This window comes from Hyaena hyaena, unplaced genomic scaffold (assembly GCF_003009895.1).
Source record: "Hyaena hyaena isolate Hyena2069 unplaced genomic scaffold, ASM300989v1 scaffold_262, whole genome shotgun sequence".
Taxonomy (NCBI): Eukaryota; Metazoa; Chordata; class Mammalia; order Carnivora; family Hyaenidae; genus Hyaena; species Hyaena hyaena.
Genome location: NW_024080895.1, coordinates 321,197 through 345,790, shown reverse-complemented (window position 1 = coordinate 345,790; position 24,594 = coordinate 321,197). Strand labels below are relative to the sequence as shown.

At 39.5% G+C, this 24,594-nt stretch overlaps 1 protein-coding gene across 1 annotated transcript in view; it reads left to right on the top strand.

The window, feature by feature from the left end:
- KCNMB4 (potassium calcium-activated channel subfamily M regulatory beta subunit 4) overlaps nt 1-18,612 on the top strand; it is a 59,506-nt gene extending 40,894 nt beyond the window's left edge. Inside the window, exon 3 of the mRNA XM_039245616.1 lies at nt 18,082-18,612. Within this exon, the coding sequence (XP_039101547.1) occupies nt 18,082-18,250 (169 nt within the window). The 3' untranslated portion in view covers nt 18,251-18,612. The remainder of the gene's footprint in view (nt 1-18,081) is intronic.
- Nucleotides 18,613-24,594: the final 5,982 nt, after the last annotated feature.

Genomic DNA, 24,594 nt, shown 5'->3' with positions numbered 1-24,594 from the left:
TTTGGTGCATAATACATTTTAATAAAGTGGGTTCTTGACAACTGGGAAACTTATAGACTGATGATATTGTAATAGAAGGTAGCCCTGTTTCCTTTGAGCTTTTATATGAATAAAGAAGATATGCAATTCACATTTCTGCCACCCAAGATACATTTTTCAGATCTTCCTTTCAGAGCTGCCAAAGTATTGGAGCCAGGAGGATGGGAGAGGTATATGAAAGAAAATAAGTTGTGGTAACTGGCTTATTTTTCATTGAGGATCTAATTATAAGGAATTGGACTTCACCAAATCGGACATGGATGATGATTTCCTAGGAGGATGTTGTGGAATGGGACACAAGATCTTTTTCAGAGGTTTGGGGAAAATAGAATGTCTTTTCACCTGTGTGGGCTGTTTGGTATTGGCTTCACTAGGCACTGGCCGCCTTGCTAGTGTGCTCAGTATGGGACAGCGCTGTGTGGGAGCAGCAGCGCAGGGAGTCTTCTCAAGCAGGGAAAAGCATCTGAGTGGGGGTGGGACAGGTGAATTGAAGGAGCAGGAACCACCAGTGACAGTAGTTATGTGCACAGGAGTTGATCAGACAGGCTAGAGATAGATAGGTAAGTAACTAAGCAGGAAGAAAAGAGAGTTTGAAATGACAAAAAGGATAGTAAACACTATCACTTTCTCCTCGAAGTGTTCTGAAGATGGTTGTCACGATGTAAGAATACAGGCAGATACACATGACTGTTTAGGCAAATAAATCTATGGTATTTAGAGTTTCAAAGAAATATGTGTAGACTTTGAAAGAATTCCTATGAAGTCTTAAGATCTTGCTTTCCACCTCCCCCTCCCCCAGCTTTGCTTAACTAAAGCTGTGGCATTGGATTTTCATTCCTTTCTTATTTTCTTTTAAAGTTTGTTTATTTACTTTGAAAGAGGGAGGGGGAGGAGCAGAGAGAGAGGGAGAGAGAGAATCCGAAGCAGGCTCTGCACTGTCAGCGCAGAGCCTCATGTGGAGCTCGAACCCACAAACCATGAGATCATGACCTGAGCCAAAGTCAGATGCTCAACCGACTGAGCCACTCAGGGACCCCATTCCCTTCTTAGTACACTAACATTTATTGAATTCTCACTTGGAGCTTCGCACAATGTGATGCTCTTCTAGGTGTGAGGAACCACTGGGTAAAAAATCCAGGCTTTGTGGAGTTGGGCAGACCCACTGAGACCACCAGTCTTTGGGTGTTTGCATTTGAGCCATGAGCGGGTGAGTGATCCCTCATTGCTCTGTCCCTGCTGTTATTTTACTAGTTAAGGAGGCCCTGCCATCTTGATTTTGTGTCCAAATTATGGGAAAAGTGTTTCTCACCCTCCTTTTAAATGCCACATTTCAACTGCACACAATGTGCCCAGTGTTGTTCAGATGGTAAGAAGACACGTTGACATTTGGGGGGATTCCTTACCCGCCTTATTTCCTTGAGAACCAAATTCGGAAGCTCTTGCCAACCTTACAAACATCCAATGGAATCCCTGCTCATATGCATATTTTGGGTGCATCAGTATGTTTGTCATTTCTCCCTGGAAACGGTTTCTCACACCCACGTTGCAAGTGTGTGATCTGTGATTATATCCTCTGCTAGTTTGCAGTGTCCTCTTTGCCTGGAGCAAGGGCTGAGAATATGATTTAGCTTAGAGAGATGATAGAAAATGTGGTTGTTAAAGTGATCTTTCAGACGAGTCTTTTTATATGTGTGCAGTTACTGTGCTGGGTGCAACCCATGACTCCCTTCTTCCAAAGCAATGGATTAGGTTTGAACCTCAGAATCATAGGATTGAATGGACATAGAAGACACTGGCCCAACTTTTTAAGCCCTCGGGTATCATTTAATTTCAAAGGGGAGCCTCCACCCTGTGTTTGAAGATTTTGAGAAAAAAACACATAATTACTGTGCTCAGTGACTAGCCTTTCAGTGTGTGCAGCCTTTTCTATAATTAGAGCTTCTCTCTTCTACTTTGGTTTTGGCTTCACAAAGTGAATAAGAGGCCTGTTGTTTTGTCTTGATCAGTAAGGGGAATATTGGGATGTCGTGACTTAATTAGTGGTGTTGTTTCTAGTCTCTTTCAGCCCTAGCTTGTTGAGGAAGTCCCTTCTGTATCACTATATTCTCAGACATGCTAGATTACAATGTATATGTTTCTTTGATGTTTAAGAATTAGTTCTTCTAAATAAGGAACTGAAAGACAGAAGGGCATTTTAAGCATTAAAACATTTCCATTTTCTGAGGATGTTTTTCCAGGAGTTGCTGAGATGAAAAATGAGCTCTGAAAGACTTCCTTTGGGAACATAATGGCCCACCCTTAAACTTCCCCACTTGTTGGTAAATCCAATTTAATATATTAATATAATATATTATCTTTGAATATGAGAAAAAATAATTGCGTGGAACAGTGTGAGTTTTTAAATAGCAAAATGGATTGAATAGAAATTGTAAACCTGTTTTTACACAATAGAAATAAAAAGATCAGAAACCAACAGTATTAAAATTTAGTCAGACATGAAGATCTGACTAAACTATATGCTTATTCTATTTCCACATGTGGAAACTCTACCTCACTTTAAAAAAAAATTAATGCTTATTTATTTTTGAGAGATAGCATGAGCACAGAGGGGCAGAGAGAGAGGGAGACACAGAATCTGAAGCAGGATCCAGGCTCTGAGCTGTCAGCACAGAGCCTGACACAGGGCTCGAACTCACGAAACATGCAATCATGACCTGGGCCGAAGTCGGACACTTAACCGACTGCACTACCCCGGCGCCTCTCTATCTCACTTTTTAAATTGAGAACTTAAAACAAGATGTGAAGGGTAGTTAATGGAGAGAAAGTTTGGGAGAGAAACTTATGATGTAGTATAGGGTTGTGGTTAAAATTAATATGGAGAATTATTAGTGAATATTGTTTCATGAAAGTCTGAGTAAAAAAGAATCAAGAATCTTTGAGCACTTGACATGGAATAAAATTGAAAAGGAAATAGCAAAGATGCACTACTAAAACAAAAAGGAAATCCTGTAGAAAATAAGGTGTCAGTTCCTTGGAGAGGATTACAGTGATGTATTAAAAGTTTCAGAGTCCCATCAGTGATTTGATTAGACACAGCAGGTGGTAAAGGAAATAGTGGAGCTCTAAGTAGGCAAAGGCACAATGGAAAAAAAATGGTGTGGATAAAAAAAGAGAAGTGTTGTTAATGTCTCTGGGCAGGTGTGCTTTATATGTAAATACCTTTATCATAATAAAAGAGCACATGTTGAGAAAAGAATGAAAAAGTAAATACTCCTTAGCATTTAGTTTTATTTTTAATTGAAGTGTAGTTGACATACAATATGATATTAGTTTCAGGTGTACAACATAGTGATTCAACAATTCTATACATTACGAAATGCTCACCATAGTAAGTATGGTTACCATTGTTGTCATACAAAGTTATTATGATATTATTGACTGTATTCTTGTGCTGTGCTTTTTCATCCTCGTAACTTATTTATTTTATAATTGGAAGTTTGTACGTCTTAGTATTTTTTTTATAACTCAGTATTTTTTTTATTATCAGGGGATAATAGAAAGGAGTTTATCAGCTAGTGCTTTTTTTTTTTTTTTTTGGCTGCTTCTGTTGATGATTTCATGGTGATGACTAATTAGGGCAAGGGGTAGAAGACTTGTGTTAGTAAAGAACTATTTATAATATAAGATAGCAGGTTATGGTAGTGTGGTTGTCTAAAATACTAGCTCCCAAAGCTGTCCACATCCTAATCCCCATGGATTTGTGTCAACGTACCTTATTACCTTACATTACTATATATGGTGAAAAGGACTTTGCAGAGGTGATTAAGTAAAGGATCTTGTTATGAAAAGTTATACCCTAAATGTAATCACAGGGTCTTTATAAGAGGAAGAGAGGAGGTCAGATCAGAGGAGCAGTCGTGTATGTGACGATATAAGCAAGAGCGATTCCAAGAAGGGACCATGAACCAAGGAATGTTAGGAAACTTCTACAAGCTAGAAAAGGCAAGGGAATAGATTCTCTTCTAGAGTATCGAGCAAGAACAGCCCTGCCAACACCTTCGTGTTAGTGTAGTGAATCAGATTTCAGACTTCTGGCCTCCAGAACAGTAAGAGAAGAAATTTGCATTGGTTTAAGCCATTAAATTTGTTACAGGAGCAGTAAAAACATACGGTAGTAATTTATAGAGAGGTCTCAGCATAACCAACTTTTACAGTGAATGTCTGTGAGCTTTCCTTCAACTCTAAACTTTGAAAATGCCACAGATTTTCAAAAATTCTGGTTCTGTGTTGTTACATTCTGTGGGTCGACAAATTCATTTCTCCAAGGTTAGGAAACTTGGATATGGACTTGGTTTAAGGCTGTAATGAAAAACTCATTTCTCTTCCCACCATGTGTCTTTACTCCTCATATAGAACACTTCACTTCTAACACTTCTCATCACAAAATGTGTGGGATTTCCCCCACCCCCCATGCCAAGCAGTTCTCCATAATACCAGCCAGGTGTCCTACAATGTAACTCAGTCCTGACCCTGGCTACTGCAAGAGAGTATCCCATCCCACAGGTGAATGGTTCAGTCCCACGAGACTGCCCCCCAACTTGAGACTCCAGTTGCAAGTAGCAGGTCCCTAGGTACCCACAACTTTTGTCTGATGTGGCTACAGATTGGAGGTCCCCGTGACTTCCTCCTCAGTTTGAGTTAATTTTCTAGAGTGGCTCACAGAACTCGGGAAACACACACATTTACTAGTTTGTTAAAAGATATGATAAAAGATACCTATGAACAGCTAGATAAAGAGATAGAGTGAGGGCTCGGAGGGTTCTGAGTGTAGGAGCTTCGGTCTTTGTGGAGTTGGTGTGCTTCTCCCTTCTGGTGTGCATCTGTTCACCAAGCCAGCTCACTGAACCCTGTACTGTTGGGATACTTATGGAGGCTTCATCATGAAGCCATGATCAATTATTAACTCTGTTTACAGCACCTCTCTGGAGAGGTGGGAGATGGAGGGGGGCCAGTGGGGCTGAAAGCTACAAGCTTCTAATCATGGCTTGGTGTCCATGGTGACCAGGCCCCATGCAGGAGCCCTCCAGATGCCCTCCTAGAGGCTCCTCATTAGAACAAAAGATGCTCCTAATGTTCTTATCACTTAGGAATTTTGTTTGGTTTTAAGACCTGAGTTCAGGACCCAGGGGCCGTGACCAATACAGATGTGTCTTACTGTCTCCCAGAGGCTGTCTATGTTGGGTATGGTTTTATAGACAAATGCTTTCCACATAAATACCCTCATTTTCTCTCCTAAGAGGAGTTTTATTTCTCATTTTACAAATGAGGAAGCTGAGGCATGGTGAGATGAGTGACAGGCTCAAAGTCAGTGCGACTCAGAACTCCCGCCCCGTGTCTTAGGAAAATCCGAATCTGGTATTCTCTCTCCCCATTAGACCTGTGCGTTTCTGTCTGGGGACCCCATTTGTGTTGAGAAAGCAATGATGATGTGATGAAAATTTCATAGAGCCCATTCTTTCCACTTTAATGAGAAAAGGAAAGGTGAAAAGGCATTCCTGGTTTGGAAGTAGAAACACTCTTGCTTGGGGTTCTCCTGTAGCCAGTAGGAAGTCCCTTAGAAGTGTCATCTCTTCCCATCTCCTTGCTGTTCTGGGTTTCAGCTGTCCTGATTTGGGTCAGAATGTATTTTAATAATAACAAGTTTGTTATTAAAATAAAATCTTTTGTTTTGACTAATATTTTAAAGATGTAATAGAATATAAAAGTATTTGTCATCCATGGGGATAATAAGAAAAATGAGAGCTGATTAGTTTGGGTTCTCTCTGTGAACACCGTGTCATTTGTCCTAAGAAGGGAGCCTGTCTGTTTTTGTTCTGATTCTTCCTTTAAACCCAGCTTTAATGACCCTTTTCATTATCTGCAGCCTTTCTCCCTGGCCGCCTCTTGTGCCGATTTTGCCTTCCTGACTGTGTGCCTGTAGGTTCTTATCACTGCATATATTCACCTTTGGTTCTTCACCCTCCCTTCCATCTCTCTTTATTTTTTTTTTAATGTTATTTTATTTTGAGAGAGAGAGAAAGAAAGAGAGGTTGGGGGAGGGGCAGAGATTTTCCCAAGCAAGCTTCACACTGTCAGTGCAGAGCCCAAAGTCGGCCTTGAACCCAAGAACTGTGAGATCATGACCTGAGCCGAAGTCACATGTTGGACGCTCACCCGACTGAGCCACCCAGGAGTCCCTGGAGTGTTTTTGACTTACTGAAATGTTTACGTTTCTCTCGTTGGATCATCTGTCTTTTCTTAATAGCTTCCGCATTTTATGTTTTACTTGGAAATTAGGGTAATCAGAAATTTGCCAAATGTAGTAAATTAAAATATAAGACGCCAGTTAAATTTTAATTTCTGATTAGCAATGAATAATTTCTTAGTATGAGTAAGTGCAACAGAATACTTGGGACATACTTATTCAAAAGGGGAAAAAAAACACATTTGAAAGAGTTTTTTTTCTCATTCCAAAGTTATTTTTTAAAACTCAAGTGTTCTTCTAGAGCATTCATGGTTTGTTTTTTACAAAGAAGTTTTTGATATATCTGGATTTTCTTTTTTTCTTTCTTTTTCTTTTTCTTTTCTTTTCTTTCTTTTTTTTTTTTTTATGGAAAGAATAAGATGGAGAGCAAGTGTTTTTTTCTCCAAATGACCAGTATTGTCCCAACATAGTGCATTGAATAATCCATCTTTCTCACACTGATTTAAAATGGTATTGGATTTTCACTTTAAAACTGAAACTAGGAAGTAGGTACACAAGATGAGAACTATTACCAGAATTATCTTTGTCTCTAAGAGAAGAATGTAGGTTTCTTCTTTTCTCCAGTAGATTTCTTTTTTTTTTTTTTTTTTATGTTTTATTTATTTCTAGGAGAGAGAGAGAGACTGAAACAGGCTCCAGGCTCTGAGCTGGCAGTCAGCACAGAGCCCGACGTGGGGCTCGAACCCACGAACCGCGAGATCATGACCTAATCGAAAGTCGGACGCTTAACCGACTAAGCCACCCAGGCGCCCCTCTCCAGTAGATTTCTGCTTAAAGTCTAAATTTAAGCAGCTTGGCCAGAAAATACTTGTGACCCTATATGAAATAAATAACTCAGAGGCGCCACAACTAAGCTCCCCTGAAGAACAGTCATATGTTTCTTAAGAAAAGCTCACAGGAATCGCTGGACCAGAAGTGTCATCTGGTTTACAAAATCCTTCACTTCTCTGATGAAATCAGCCAACTGAAAGTTATGCCCTCCATCCCGAGTTCTCGGTCACTGGCACAGGTCGCTCTTCTAAGCAGCCTGAAGAAACTGGTGGAAGAGGAAGGGGATTTAATATAAATTTAATGCCATTTCTGGTCTCCTCAGAGAATATTTAGGTAGGTTAAAAATTCTCTTTCCTTTTTTTTTTTCCTGATGCAAGAACAACAAAGGATGTTTAATTAATAAAAATCTTTTTAGGCCAAACTGCCTCAGAGTAAGATGGATTCATTGGTTTTCCTTTTTCCTTTTTCCTTTTTTTAAGACAACAAGTCATAAGCATCTTCTTGGTTTGCAGGCCTTGCCAGTAACCCCTCTTTCTCTCTGAGAGCTCAGGAGACATCTTCTCAGGCAAGGATTATCCCTAATGGGTTCCTTACCTCAGGGCTCTTCCAGTTAGGTTGGGAAAACAGACATATATAAAAAATAATTACCACACAGTGTGAATAAAACCTTAAAAGTGTGTTCCTCTGGGAGCTCAGGGCCGCAGTGTTTTTGCCGGGCCTCTGCCGTGTAAGACCTGACTAAGACCTTGCCTGGGCTGCACCTGTAAGGACAGCCTTCGTAACCAGTCGGAACACATTTGCTAAACCCAACCTCCATAGTAATTTAATGATGTTAAATGATGCCTTGAGGGATAAATTTAGGGGAATAACTTCTGTTTGTGTTTCTAATCAAGAGATTAGTGTTATTGAGTTTTTCTCTTGATGCACATATTAGAATTGAAAGGAATCATTTGCTGGTTAGACCTATTCTGTTTCTTCCTTTAAGTCTACTGTTACAGGACCAGAAAGCGAACTACAAAGGGCAAAGGAGGCCCGGGGGAAGTGAAGACATCTATACCAAAAGAAACTATAATTTGATCAAAGGAGTTTCCTGGGACTTCAACCAGAACAGTCTTAGACTGTAGAAGAAGGTTGCAAATTATACGTTACTGCCAACATTTTAAAATCATCTTCTGAGTTGTAAGCCCCAAATTTGTAATGATAATCATTGTTATTACCACTTCTTACTGAATATTAAATACTCACTATTAGACAGTCATCTGCTTAAACACTTTGCAGACATTGTCTCATTTACTCTTCAGGATGACCCTAGAAGGTAGATATTATTATCCCCACTTTATAGATGACAAAATTAAAACATGGAGGGGTTAACTACTTTTCCTTCTTGTTTTCCTTCCTTCCTTCCTTCCTTCCTTCCTTCCTTCCTTCCTTCCTTCCTTCCTTCCTTCCTTCCTTCCTTCCTTCCTTCCCTCCTTCCCTCCTTCCCTACCCGCCCCCCCTCTTGCCTTCTCTCTTTCTTTCTTTCTTTGGATTATTTTCCATAAAATCATGTTAGCAAGTTGTAAAGCCCATATTTAAACCCAGGTTTAACTCAAGTTCATGTTCTGAAATACTGCCCTACACTTGCAAGGCTACTTGGGACTTACCATCAGGGTAGACTGAAAGCATAATCTTTCCTATTTAAAATTAATTCAACCCTTTATTGCTCCAAAATAACACACCTGCCAGTTTGCTGTATATCCTGCCAAAGCCAAATGAAATTTTTTCTTTCTAGAAACTGGAGGTCTGGGGCTTGATTTAATTTCCTCCATGAAAAATAGGCAGGTTTGAGGAACAACTCTTACACAATTAAATATTACAGCTCTAAGTTCACCGAATTGGAGAAAATAGTTAAGAAAATATAAGAATATTTATAACATTTATACATCCATAAGCAGCCTTCCATCCATTGAGAAGAGCCTTCTGTAGAGCAAAACTATGAGGTTGATATAATACTTCTCAAACTTTTAAAAGCCCTTATCACAATATCATTGCTGAAATCGAGTGGGCAAAAATGCACTCATGATAGAAGAAATCATCATAAAGGAAGAATACTGCAAAAGATCTCCGTGTTCTGGTCTCCATATTCCCACTGTAATTTATACCATGACTTGATACAGCTTTCAGATTAGCTGTACAAGTGCCTTCCTCTGGCCATATAAGAAGACAAGCATACTTTTCTATTGCCAAGGTTTTATAATTGCTTCAAACAGCAACTAAACATATTGGCTAATTCCTCTCAGTAAGGACAGCTTTCTGCCAAAACCAAATTCACTGTTTTTATCAGTCAACCTTCAGTGTCTTTTGGTAGAAAAATATCTTTTGAGATCTTTTAAAAATCAACAATCAATAGGTCAAGTGAGTATTTTCATGGGGTGCATTTTAATTCAGTCTTCTCCTAGAAAGCCCATAGCATAGAGTCTTGCTAAAATTGAAAACATTAAGTGACATCCACATCAGAGTTTTCCAGCTTAGAAATCAGTGGTCAGCAGTTCCTGCCTGAAAACCTTCTATGATACCGTCGCCTCTTATGGCATTTCAATCAAGTATCCGTTGATACATTTGAGACTTTAGAGAAAACTTTCAAAGGCTGAAATCTAGCTGAAACCTAGCTCCAAGTAGACAAAATTATCTGGGAATGAACACATGTCAGTTTTTTGGTTTTCATTATAAATTGCATTTTGTCTCTTCTGTGTCAGGACTCTAACCTGACCGAAGATGCTCCTTTCAACCAGTAACATAGAATGCTTCTCAGTGATTCCAGTCTTGAACGATTTGCTCTTAAGTTATTGTCAAAAACCAAGCTGATACATTTGATATTTAAATAGCATTAATTAAGTCGCTTGTTTCCAGATGTGAGTAATCATTGGCATCACCTGGAAAGCTGTTTAAAACCTCAGTCTGATTCAGTAGATCTGAGACCTTGGAATTAGTACTGTAAAAACTTCTGACATGATTTCATTAGCTAGTTTTGTAAAACTGCTTTTAGCCTTTCAAATGTGTTACACAGATTACTTTATGTAAAAATACACACCGTCTCACTTAAGTATACCCCTAGCAAAGCGTTTGTTCTGATGAATTGGCATGCTTCCTTTTTTTTCTTTTTCTTTTTTAAAAATCTACTGGCAGCTGTGTAACTCATCTCTCTTCTTTTCCCTTGGGTACTGGGGTGTTCAGAGGTTAAGTTCCACATATACTTAAAGTAGGAGCTTTTCTTAGCTTTGGACTTCTTTTTTTTTCCCCCTCATCCTAATTACATTGTATTTGCGCTTTACTGTCAGTTTAAAGGTTTTATTGTACTTAAGACTTTTTATTGTTATCTCTTTAAGATTCTTTCAAAACGTAGGTCATGTTATAAATAATAAACAAGATTTAGAGCAGGAATAGAGAGGACTTATTCCAAAGATTTGGAGGATGAAATCATTACATTTTTCATGTCATTTGGCTATGCTACTATGCCAGAGGCCTGGCATGTTGGACTGACATTATGTCTGCAGAATTATGTTATGATTGTGATATAATGAAGCATTTATAGACTTTAAGATTTCAACAAAGTACATATATAAGTACATATTCCTGTAACGATGTAGTATATTATTTCTCATGGAAATATGGATAAAGCTGACAGCTAAAAATGTTTTTCAGGTTACTGAGTACCTGATATGTAAATGTAGGTCATTGATATATACCTACTCTAAGAAGGGTTTCATGAGTGCTCTCAAGATTGATAGAATTTAGCGAGATGAAATAAATTAGAAACGTGCAGAAAAGAAGACAAAGCATGAACGGTCTGGTTGGCACAGCAAGAGTTGTATGGTCTTGCGAAGGCAGGCCAAACTTTGAACTTTCTAGCAACCTACATGAAAAGGACAATTCCCTGCTCAGATAAGCAAAACGTTCCTGGGAAATGTATCTAAAAAGATTTCTACTTCCTACAGGATCTCATGGAGAATCACCTGTTCTCTTCATTGATACAGTTGCCATCTTGGGAGACCAGTAACTTACTATGCAATACAGATTTTTACATGAACTGGTTAAGATAAGTTCATTTCCCAGCCTCATGAAAAAAGGAGGTCACCATTTTCTCTCCCTGTCAGTGAACAGAACAGGTATTGAGAATGAGAAGAAATCTTCGGTGAGACAAAGTCAAAGGGAATATATTTTTTATATTTAGGATGCTATGTACCAATTTTTTTCTTTTTTATCTGGTACAACTAGGTCTGCTGCTAGCTGACCTTTTTGCCAATTTTTGCTGCCTTTTTGCCAATTAGAACAAAGGCCCCTTCTGAGCAAATCTGGCATCAGGGCTGGATTTCTAGTCCCTACCGTTACCTCCATTACCCCTCACCCCCACCCCTTCTCTCCTCCAGTCGTGTCCCAGGACCCTCATGGACTATACACTGCACAAGAGCAGGTATAGGCCAGGAAAATAACCTGGACATAAGAATCAGACAGTTTCAGAAATAGCCAGATAAGTAGCTTTATGTTTCACACTTCTTTTTTTTTTTAACTATTAGAGTTTTACACAGTGCTTCCTAAACTTGATTATGTATTAGAATCATCCAGGAGCTTCTCAAAAATGCAGGTATCTGTATCCTACAACCCCATATTCTTATGCTGTCATCCAGGAATTGAAATTCAGGAAGCTGCATTTCAACAAACACCAGAGGTGGTTTGAATTTGAGGAAAGCCAGCAGAGGGGTAAATAGCACAGGTTTCAAAGTCATACAGATAGGGTTTCCAAATCACTGCAATTATTTTAAGTTGTGTAGTCTTGAGTAAACTAATCTTTCCTTGCCTCTGTTTCTTTTATTATAAAAATGACAATGAAAAATTTGGCCATCACAGGGTTATTTTAAGGATGAAGTGAGATTATACAGCTTACTGAGCACCTGGAGGGTAGTAAAGACTTAACAAATGCTAACTATTTACGAATGCGCTCACAATATACTTTCAAGGCTCTGTTCAGGGTAAGACCAACCCTTAGGAAAGTATTTCTTTTCTTTTTTTTTTTTTTTTTTTTTACAAATAGTTTATTGTCAAGTTGGTTTCCATATAACACCCAGTGCTCATCCCCACAAGTGCCCTCCTCCTTGCCCATCTCCCCCCCTCCCCCCCACACCCATCAGTCCTCAGTTTGTTCTCAGCATTCAAGAGTCTCTCATGGTTTGCCTCCCTCCCTTAGGAAAGTATTTCTAAGGATACTCTGTAGCACTTTCTCTTGTTTTGTGACACTTGTACCCACCCCCTCTTAGAATTTAAAAGTGCTTTCCTTTAGTATTTTGACACACCCCAAAAGAAATCCCTTGCTTACTTTTTTTTACTTTCTTTTTTTACATTTATTTATTTTTGAGAGACAGAGCACAAGTGGGGCGAGGGGCAGAGAGAGAATGAGAACAGAATCCAAAGCAGGCTCCAGGATCCGAGCTGTCAGCACAGAGCCCGACACAGGGTTCAAACACCAACTGTGACATCATGACCTGAGTGGAAGTCAGACACTCGGCTCAGGTGCCCTCTCTTACTTACTTTTTTGAAGTCCTCAAATACAGACTAATCATCCTTTTTTTTTTTTTTTTTGCACATTGCCTACATCTTCATCACCATCCTGATTATACTATATCATATTCAGGTCTCATCAGCCCATTTATCCAGTTTGCCAAATATTGAAAATAGTAATTTTTTAAGAAAGTTCCCCATTACAGAATTATGGAAAACTGAATTATAAATTCAAAGCTGCCTAATAAACTTGGAGAGAACTGAGGTAGGGGAGTGCTTTAAATTAAGACATTAAAGACCCATTTATGAGTGCCTAGTAGGCTCAGTCAGTTGAGTGTCCGACTTCGGCTCAGGTCATGATCTCACGGTTTGTAGGTTCAAGCCCCGCGTTGGGCTCTGTGCTGACAGCTAGCTCAGAGCCTGGAGCCTGCTTCAGATGCTGTCTCCCTCTCTCTCTGACCCTCCCCTACTCATGCTGTCTCTCTCCGAAATAAATAAAACATTAAAAAATAGTTTAAAAAAGGAAAATAAAGTCCCAGTTTAAATGAACCAGACTTTAATTATGTCACAGGATCAACTTAAAGATAATCTCACTAAATCCTATTAACTGAATGATGAATTTAAGCATTACTGTGTGCGAAATCAGTTTTTCCTATAGAGAGCAAAAAACTTACACCTCTACTCTTCTTGGATTCATAGTCTAGGGCTCTGTAAATTAGACTGACAAAAGACAGATTAACAAAAGAAAAACAGGGAAGTTTATTAACATGTGCATCATACGTACATGTGGAAGCACTCAGTGATGCATAACTCAAAGAGGTGGTTAGAACTTGGGCTTATATAGCATCTTTAAGAAAAAGACAACACATATTTAGAGAAGTGATAAGTCAAAGGAAAGGAAAAGGACTTTGAGTTTCTAGGGCAGCAAATTGTAGAAAGGCAAATACATGGGGGGAACTGATGGAAAATAAGAGCTAGTTAGGAAGATTTGTTATATAGTTTACTTTGGTGCCAGTTTTGGGCTGATAAAGGTCTAGAATTATCTCCAATAATTAACTTTTGTCCTTCCTGGAAGAGAGGGGGAGACCGTTAAAAATTTATGTCTTGCTTTTAGGCAAATAGGAGGGCAGAGAGCTTTTCTTATATGTTTCTTTTCAATTACCTTCAGCTCAAAATAATCCTTATGCCAAAGTGGTATGTTCTGCTACCCTTCCTTCCCATTGAAGAATGCTAGGGTCATCTTATGAAATGTAAAGAGACATTAATCATTTTTAAAGAAATGTGAACATTTTTATATAATATTTCTGCCTCAAAGAATGCTTTTGAATCTACTACAAATTCAACATAGCTATCTCAAGTGAATGATATTTTGTCACTTGAAATATTAAAATAAAATTTTGCCCCAAGGACTCATAGCAGGTGGAATGCCAAAAAGTTTCTAAATAAAACAAAAATCCAGGTCCAGCATTTCAGTTATTATTTTCACTCCTCCTTTCCATTTTACTTGCATTATTTCTTTATTAAGTGTTTCAGGAAATATGTATTAGTGGTTCCAACCACCTCATCTGTGGCTATTTTCCGCGTTCAATTGCACAATATTGTGATAAAGGATTTAATATCAGTATTAGTGACTCGAGAAGGAACACAAAAGAGGCTACTCACTGAAACATTTTGCTGGAACCTTAACCACAAAACACTTATGGAAATTACATGAAGATTGTTTAAAATAGTGTTAAAAATACAAGTTATCCCTCCCTCCCCCTCCCTTTTTAAACATTTTCACCATTTGTAAGTGTACAGCTTGATGGTGTTAAGTGCTTTTACGTTATTATACACCCTCACTCTTTTGATGAAGAATCTAGTTCATCTTTGCACCAATAGATTCTAGAGGTGTAGAACCCTCCAAGAAAGAAGGGGAAGAGAGTGGAGGGGAAAGGAAGGTGGGAAGGTGGAAAGGAATGAGGAAGGAAGGCCATCCCAAGACAGCATTAAAAAAAAAATCAGTAATACTGCAGTTTATTTTTTATTTGAATATAGTTGACACACAATGTTACATTAGTTTTAGCTGTACAATACAGTAATTCAAAACTCTATATGTGACGCTGCGCTCACCAAGTATAGCTACCATTTGCCACCATACAACACTATTACAATACCATTGACTATATTCCTTATGCTGTGCCTTTCGTTCCCATGACTTAATCACTCCATAACTGCAAGCCTGTACCTCTTCCTGCCCTCTACCCATTCTGCCCATCCCCCGCACACACCTTCCCCCTGGCAATCATCAGTTTGCTCTCTGTATTATTAAGTCTCATTCTACTTTATGTTTGTTTATGCTTTCATTTTGTTTTTTAGATTCCGCATATGAGTGAAATCATATGGTATTTGTCTTTCTCTGTCCTTCTCTGCCCTACTTATTTCACTTGGTATAAACCCCTCTAGGTCCACCCATGTTGTTGCAAGTAGTAAGAGCTCATTCTTTTTTTATGGCTGTATAATATTGTATATATTTACACCACATCTTCCTTATCCATTTTTCTGTCAGTGGACATTTAGGCTGCTTCCTTATGGTGTCTATTGTAAATAATGTTACAGTAAACATAGGAGTTCATATATCTTTTTTAATTAGTATTGTTTCCCTATTGGGCAAATACCCATATTGGATCATATGATATTTCTACTTTTAATTATTTGAGGAACTTCCATACTATTTTCCACAATGGCTGCAGCAATATACATTCCTACCGGCAGTCCAAAAGGGTTCCTTTTTCTCCACATCCTTGCCAACACTTGTTATTTCTTGTCTTTTTTTCATTTTAGCCATTTTGACAGGTGTAAAGTGATATTTCATTGTGGTTCTGATTTCCCTGATGATGAGTGATGTTGAGCATCTTTTCAGGTGTCTGTTGGCCACATATATTTCTTTTTTGGAAAATGTTCCGGTCTTCTGCTCATTTTAGTCGGGTTATGTTATTAATTAATTTGACTTTTTGGTGTTGAGTTATATAAGTTCTCTGTACATTTTGGATATTAATCCCTTATTGAATATGTCATTCACAAATATCTTCTCCCATTTAGTGTTCTGCCTTTTTGTTTTGTTGATGGCTTTCTTTGCTTTGCAAAAGCTTTTTATTTTGATATAGTCAAAGCAATCTTGAGAAAGAAGAATAAGCTGGAGGTATCACAATGCCAGATTTCAAGATGTACTATAATACAAAACTGTAGCAATCCAAACAGTATGGTACTGGCACAGAATAGACACATAGATCAACAGAAGAGAATTAGGAGTCTAGAAGTAAACCCATGCTTATTGGCTCAATTAATCTATGACAAAGGAGGCAAGAATATACAATGAGAAAAAGACAGTCTCTTTAATTAATAGTTCTGGGAAACCTGGAAAGCTACATGCAAAACAATGAAACTGGACCACTTTCTCACGCCACACACAAAAATAAACTCAAAATGGGTTAAAGACCTAAATGTGAGATCTGAAACCAAGAGAGCTTTTACTTCCTTTGCACACTCAGGTAGGGGTAGCTGACAGCTGTGAGTTCTCATGGCTGGGAAAATAATGGTGGCAGTGCTGGGGGCTGGGATTTTAAAGACTGTAAATATGACTTCAATTATATTGTGCCCTGACTATATTTGGACCCAGGCCTCTACTGTCTACACTCAAGGCTTGACGTTTCTTGAAATTTTGCATGGGTAACATGCTGTAACAGAAACAGTCTCCCTGTCATCGCTGGCAAGTGGTTATTTAGCAACATTGATGTGTAGAGTAACAGACAATGACAAAGTCAAGGGCCTTCCAAGAGAAAAGGATATGCACATTACCATATATCACGAGGAGTGATAGCACAGGTCTTGAAGACAACGTGTTGCTACAGGAATTCAGAAGAAAGAGTAACTTCTGCAAGCTGGAACGCTTTTTGCTTAATTGTTACAATGACTCTGCATTCATTTAGTACAAATTTTAACTGAAATAATATGCAATAAAATGTCAATAAAAATCTCACTTAATGTGCAAAATCTGAAATGATCTTATGCACAAAATAGGGGCAAGGATTATATAATTTCAAAGCTAAGCTGCAAAGCTGTTTTTGTTAATGCAGCATGGTGGCTGCATTATAGGTAGAAGAGAAATATCCAACACGCTTTGTTAATCTTCTGGAAAAGTAGGTCTTGTATTATGAAAGCTGTGATCAGTGAGAGCTCCTCAGGAAGGCATTTCTTTGTTAAATGCACTGCCCTTGTATTCTAAGGCTTCTGATGTTCTTGAGGGCAGTGAATTTAATTGTTCTGCATCATTTTCTTGCTTGTCTGGAGGAAGCACTACTACTCTAGGAGAATAGAACAAACCTGGGGCGTCTGGGTGGCTTGGTCGGTTGAGCGTCCGACTTTGGCTCAGGTCATGATCTCACAGTTCGTGAGTTTGAGCCCTCCATCAGGCTCGCTGCTGTTGGCATGGAGCCCTCTTCAGATCCTCTGTCCCTCATCTCTCTCTGCCCCTCCCACTTGCACTGTATCTCTCAAAAATAAACATTTAAAAAAATTTTTTTAAATAGAACAAATCTTCTCGGGGATGAAACGCAAATATCTCCCAAAATGTAAACCTCTTGTATGAAAGCTAAAGTCCCAGGCTCTCTCTCTAATGGCCAGAGATGCGAGATCACGGCTTGTGGAACACACCTCATCTTCACTTCCTAAGAACCAGACCAGTGCTGGAGTTGAAAATAGGGCCCCGTGTTGGTAAGATAGAAATATATTCCAGGCCTTTGCAAAATTTATTAAGAAAGTAGTCAATGGTTTAAACGATGACTAATCCCACCCAGAAGCGTGGAAAAATGCATTAAGTCTAACCATTTACTCGTCTCTTCATTAATAAAAAGAACAACCTTCAGATAATAGAGCTGAGTTGACCTGAAGGCAACACCATAGATCTTTCTGTCGAAATTCAAACAGTGACTTTATCTGACTATTTTTATGAATTAAGATCATTTGGGTCCCTCCTAAGTGCTGAGGGCTACTTTGGGTTTAAGAATGTCAACCCACAAGTAATTTTTTGGACTGATGCATGCCACTTTGACCAGCAGACCTTAGAGGGTGAGTGGGAAAACGGAATACGTTAGACAACTTAAAATGCAGGAAAATAGTAATATAAAAGGTTGCTACCCTTTTGACATTTCACAGCATGTAAATTATATTATAAATAATATGCAAATTTATAGCAATTGCTTTATTCAAGACTTCAAAACTTTTGTAATGGATTGGAACCTCAAAATACAGTATTTATAGCCAGAGCAAAGTCTTCACTTTCAATGCTGATTATTCCTTTCAGGCCAGAAAGGAAGCTAGGCTCCCAGTGGTAGATTTATGCCATGCCAAGGCAGTTGACCACTCTTTCTTTCCCATTCTCCACTGTCTTGCAGACCAGATGATGTGCTCCTGCATCGCACGCATGATGAGATTGTCCTCCTGCATTGCTTTCTCTGGCCCCTGGTGACATTTGTGGTGGGCGTTCTCATTGTGGTCCTGACCATCTGCGCCAAGAGCCTGGCAGTCAAAGCAGAAGCCATGAAGAAGCGCAAGTTCTCTTAAAGGGGAGTAGGCTTGTGGAAAGCAAAGCACAGAAGCTGCACCCGTCGGCACACATCTACCTGCAGAGCCTATTTCTTGGCGCAGGAGGTGGAAGGGCCTATGAGAGGTCTCTGAGAGGCTCCTCCCTCGATGGCAGCAGAGACCGGCACAACTGGAAGACTTGGAACCTCATAGATCATATGCCATGTGTTGTAGCGGTGGCCAAAGGGTCAAGCTCTCAACTGTATGGAGTAACCATTTCAGAAAATCCTATCAGAAGTTAATTTTCTTTGGAAAGTAACAGTATATAATTGTACAGTGTAGTATACAAACCATTATGATTTATGCTACTTAAAAACATTAAAAGAGAGTGGTCCGTGTTCTTTCCTATTTCTTTTTTTATGCTTAGAACACCACGGTTTTAAAGAAGGGGCTGGTGGGTTTCATTTGATTCTGCTAGATGAAACTTCTACTTAAAGATGAGGTCCCCTGCCCAAGTTTTGAGCTCATAATATGATCCCCAGTTTCCATTATTGAAGAATACCTTCTGACTCCTGCTTGAAAAAGGAAAACTGCATCATTAACTCAGCTTTCAGTCATTCCTGTGACTCTTCATCAAGGGACCCTCAAAGATGGGGAACACATATTCTCCAGCACTTCCCTTTGCCGCTCCATTAGTTTGCACCAGATTATCTCTTAAGAGTGAGAGATGGTTCTGAACAAGGTGTGTCTTAGCTCTAAGAGCACTGTGCTCCTTTACTCACGTGTCCATGTTATGTTTGATGGATTTCATCTCTGTGCAGTAGAATGGACATGATGTGAAGGACATGTTTCAGCTCAGTTAAATGCTATTTTTGTTCCTTTTATCTTTTAGCTCAGAAAAAAAATATTGAAAATCAGCTCAAGTATTTTGTTTTTATTTTCTTTGTCCTTGCCTTGATGCCTTCAGTACTACATGAATGTTGCTGCGGTTGTTCAGTTTGCTTGGGCAAACCTGGCGCTGCAACCCAGAGCTCATCAGTGCTGCCGCTGAGCGCCCTGTGCCTTTATCACAAGGGCATCGAGGAGACCGTACTTCCTTGCATCTGGTGATAAACATAAATTCCAAATATCAGTCACAGGTATCAGTGAATATCACACTTACCCAGGTATTTACCAGACAGAATCAAACCCTTGTGTAGATGAGATGTGCATTTTTTAAAATGTTTTTTTATTTATTTCTGAGAGAGAGAGACAGCGTGAGCAGGGGAGGGTCAGAGAGAGAGGGAGACACAGAATCTGAAACAGGGTCCAGGCTCTGAGCTAGCTGTCAGCACAGAGCCTGATGCGGGGCTCGAACCCACGAACTGTGAGATCATGACCTGAGCCGAAGTCAGACGCTTAATCAACTGAGCCACCCAGGTGCCCTGAGATGTACATTTTAAGTGAAGGAATAATTGGATGATATGGTTTCTTTCTGCTTTTCTTCTATTATTCTTCAAACAAGCTTCTGTTAGAATAAAGGTGCATTGGAATTTAAGGACAGTACTTGTTCAGGGTTCTAAGAAAGATACATCTTAGTGAAATGATAGGCCCCGGGCTTTTAGGTCACATACTGTTTTCTCCTTAATTTTAGAATACAAGTAATTGAGAGAGCCATGGTCTTCTATGGAAGGGTGTTGGATGAGTATGACCACTTTTTCGAATCCAATGTTACAAGTTTCACTGTGAAAAAGGCCTTGAACACACCACTGACGACATCCTTTAAGGCAGCTCCATCCTCTGAGACTTCAGTGCCAGTTTCCTGTTGCAGCATCCCTGTTGTCTTAGCAACACCATGAGCCGATCTGAAGCACAGTGACTCGAGAATGGAAAGCCGAGAAAATCATCATCTTTGTGTTATATAGAGGGAGAGGAAGTCTCCTTTATCCATTTTATCTTAATCCAATAATCTATGATCAATCAGTTACAGAGAATAGATAAAAATAGTGCATGGACATATGTGGTGTCTTGGAAAAAAGGGAAATTGACATACATTGATCTGAGTTTTCATTTATCAGTTTGATACTCATACATTTATGTTATTTAATACCTCCATTTAGAAACCCCAAAAGTATACATGACTGTATTCTGTAAGTTGATTTTTTAAAAATATTGTTTTAATGTTTATTTTTAAGAGGGCAAGCAGGGGATGGGGAGAGAGAGAGGGAGCAGAGGATCCAAAGCAGGCTCTGTGCTGACAACAGAGAGCCTGATGCAGGGCTTGAACTCATGAACTGTGAGATCATGACCCGAGTTGAAGTCAGACGCTCAACCATCTGAGCCACCCAAGAGCCCCCATAGGTTCATTTTTCAAAAAGAAGAGAAACACATTGAATTCATGAGGTCACATGTAGTTTTAAGGTCTTGCTTATAGCCAGTTAAATTTGAGGCTCTTTATACTTGTCATTAAAGCTAAAATCCAGAGGAACAAAGGAGAGTCAATTTTTAAGATTATCAAAAGGTAGAGAAGCTTAGCTTCTTAATATTTTAATTCTCCTTTTCATAGAAATGAGAAAATGGTCAAAGCTGCTGTAACAGAGACCCCGAAATATGATGGCTCACATGAGAGTTATTTCTTCCTCATAGCAGTCCAGAGGTAGCAGAGAAGTCCAAGGAAGCTCTGTTTCATATGGTAATGGAGGGACTCAGGATTCTTCTACCCTGCTTTCATTACCAAGGACAGGCATTCATTCCGTGGTCAAAATTGGCTCCAAGAATCACATCCGCTTTGCGGCCTGTGAAAACGAGGAAGTTGGGAGCTAGCTCTTTCTTTTTAAGGAAATTTCACCCATTACTTTTGTTCACAGTTATTTGTGAGTACTTACTACATAGCTATACGTAGCTTCAAGGAAGTCTGGCCCATGTTTTCTTCAGCTAGATAGACATATGTTCTACTAAAACTCCAGGGGAAAGGTTCTAGTTCTCAAAGGAAAAGGGACAGAAAGACTACTAAAGGCTGGGACTGATGGATAGCTATCAGTGCCCCATTCCTTAATGAAATTCTGAACAGGGCTTACAAAGATCCTTTGCCCCCCAGGAAATAAGCTCCTTGGTTAAACCTTAAATCTGCGGTCTTGGAGAAACTTACCCATTGTCACTCTGTGACCCCCGGCTTGGCCTCTAGAAAATTCTTGCTCATTAAACCCATAGCCACATCTGAAACTTTTGAGGTCTATCACAGCTTTTGCAAGCTCCTGACCCACATTTGTAGACCTAGATTTCCTTAGGGATTGAACAAACGTAGGCTTTTGTAGGTCTGGATTATAGTTTATTTGGCTGTGATAAAGAGGCTGGCTCCATTTTTTATGTTTGACTGCTGACAGCTTTTATGCCTCCTTCCTATTCCCCTTTTCCCCTGTGCTAGGCATCTGGGCAAGCTGATTGGAGAGGCTGGGTGCCTCCTTCTTTGGCCTGGTGGGAAGTTCAAACCACACAAGCATGGCCTGCAAGCCAGGAACCCTTTTCCCAGCCTTATATCCTAAGAATAAAAAAAACCCCAAACCAGTCAACTTGTTTTTGGACCTGTGTGGGGACTGCCCTGCTCTCCTCAGAAAGTCTCATTATGTGAGTAATAAACCTCTTTGTCCCCTCTTGATGTGTGGGTGGTTATTAGTCTTGACATCCAAACCGAATTTGGGGTTAGGGGGTCCGTCTGAGGGGTGCCCACAACGTAGGTGATAAAATGTCATCCAAAATATGGTGGGTTTCTGTTCTGTTTGCTTCCCGTTAGTTTGTGTTGAAGTAACTACAGCCAAAAGTCTACTCTTGTTGTAGTTGTTAAACCAGCAGCATCTGACTTAGTCTCTGCTTATACCTCCGGTCCTCACCTTAAAGGCAGGCACCTGGATGCTTTCTGGGACAAGTTGAAGTGAGAACGCAACAACATTTTTCTCATCTTTTCTGCTGAGCTACTCCCATTGTCTGGCCAGTGTTACTTAATGGAGACTCTGGAGAAAGATTCTGCCTGGTACTTTCCTGCAGTTTGGGGTACAGAAGGAGTGGGCTGCAGGGCCCAGCACAAGTCCTGTAACGAAGCTGTGTTAACCTATTTGTAAAACAGTTCTTCTTGTCTCCCTCAACTATTTTCCAGGGTACTTCACTAAAAAACAGCGAAGGACAGCCAATCCGCTTCATCACTGCTTTTTCCTAATCGCTCTCCCCTTTGCCATCTCAGATCCCCTTTGCCAACTCGGATCTGCCATCTGAGTTGGTGCTGGTGACGGTTTTTTACCTAACGGTTGGTCAGAGCATAACAAGGATCTCTAGTTTTTCACCATCCTGTTTGTTTGCTCACCGCTAGCTGCCCGGCAACAATGTCAAAGCCACATGTTTTCAAATTTTGTTATGACGGGAGATAATTTACATTGCTTTCCTATAAATGGTCTCATCTGGTGAGACATCCTCATCTGGTACCTCCTGCTCTCACCTGACCCGGGCTCTGATTGGACCTTGCAACAGCTCTGATGCATTCTTAGGTCTTTGTCTCAAGCTCAGTGATGGGCAGATAGTGCAATGACAGAATGAATAACGGGACAAAATATGATCAGACAACACGGATGGAGAATCATTGACCTGGCGCAGAAAATTTATCCTTTTGAAAAATTAACTGAAATATATCAAACCATATAAAACCCTTTTTCTAATAGCTCAGCATTCACATCACATACTCTACAGTCCAGATGCACGGTACTCTCCTCAGGGTCTGTACATATGGGGTCCTGTGTTGTGGCTTGAACCTCTCTACTCACCATATTTGCATATCTGTTTCTTCTTGTCCATTAGGCTTGAACTTCCATAGGCATGTAAGTAGTCTTCCTCAGCATCCTCTTCCTCTTGCTTTCTTCCTTTGTACTACCAATTGTCATTTATGTTTACGTATTTATTTGTTTACTTGTCTATTACCTCCCCCATTAGATGATAAGCTCCACACGAAGGTAGAATAATGATAGGCTTTTTTTTTTTTTTCATCACTGGAATGGTGCCTAACACAATAAGGTGCTCCATAAATATTTATTTGATGGATAAATGAATGAATGAATGCTCCCAGGATCCATTATGTTCTTTGTACATATTGTTTCTTATATCCTTTCCTGTCTCGGGAAGTCTTACCTTACCTTCAAGGCCCAACCTCCTCTGTGCACCCTACCTGCAAAATTAATCCCTTCCCCCTCTGTGATCCCATACTAGTTTGTACATACCTCTATTATTCTAAGAATTTAGCACGTGTTGTAAGATTGTATCATGTATTGTATGGCGGACTCTTAATCACGGACTCTTCCTTATTTCCTCACCTTTGAGATGAGGAACATACTGATTTATTTTGTCCATAATAATAATAATCATCATCACCTTCAACTAACACTTATTAACTGCAAACATTTATTCTTTCATACTGTTTCTGAATGTCAGGAATCAGGAAGTGGCTTAGCTATAATTCTAAATTGTTCTTGGTGAAATATTGCCAATTAGAAAGATAAGTGCATGGGTTGAAGGAGTTATATGGAATAAACATAAGAAGCAAGAGTTCAGTAGAATTACAATAGGGAACTTTTTAAAAAAATGATTATTTACTTTGAGAGAGAGACAAGAGAGAGAGAGAAAGAGGAGAGAGCGAGAGAGAGAGAGAGTATGTCTGCATGAGCAGGGGAGGAGAAGAGAGAGAGAGGAAGAGAGAGAATCCCAGGCAGGCTCCACACTGTCAGTGTAGAGCTTGATCTTTCAAACCGTGAAACGATGACCGAAGCCGAAATCAACGGTTGGTCTCTCAACAGACTGAGGCACCCAGGTGCCCCTCCGGTAGGGAAATTTTGATACAATCACAATTATTCATTTGACAAGCACTTTAAAATAGAAAGTGAGCAAATCCAATTGTGTGCCTCTTTTGACTGACATGAAGAAGCTTCCAAAAGAAGTCATTGGAGATTTGAGGTATGGACTTTCCAGTAGCCTTAGATCGCTTTCAAGAGGAGACAGTGAAGCATGTCTGACTCTTGCTCCCTTCCTCACTTTTTGTGAATAACCTTAAGTAAGAAATGCGAACTTGCAAACAAAGACTGAAATTTGGAACAGTTCCGTTGCCAGATCTTTAATACTTCAGGGAAATGTTTGAAAGAGCCCTAGAGACCTAGGAATTAGAATAAACTAATGTCCTTGCAGATAAAACTACTAGACGCATCATGGGAGAGAAACTCTGGATGAAGATGCCTGTAGATGTTAGGAGAAAAGGTATTGGAAAACAGTTGTGCTAGTGAATAAACTGAAGGGAAAAAATACAGTGAGTGAACAATACAGGTGCTCTGAGGGAGAAACAAATAATCAGCCGTTTACTCTTGAATCCTCAAGTT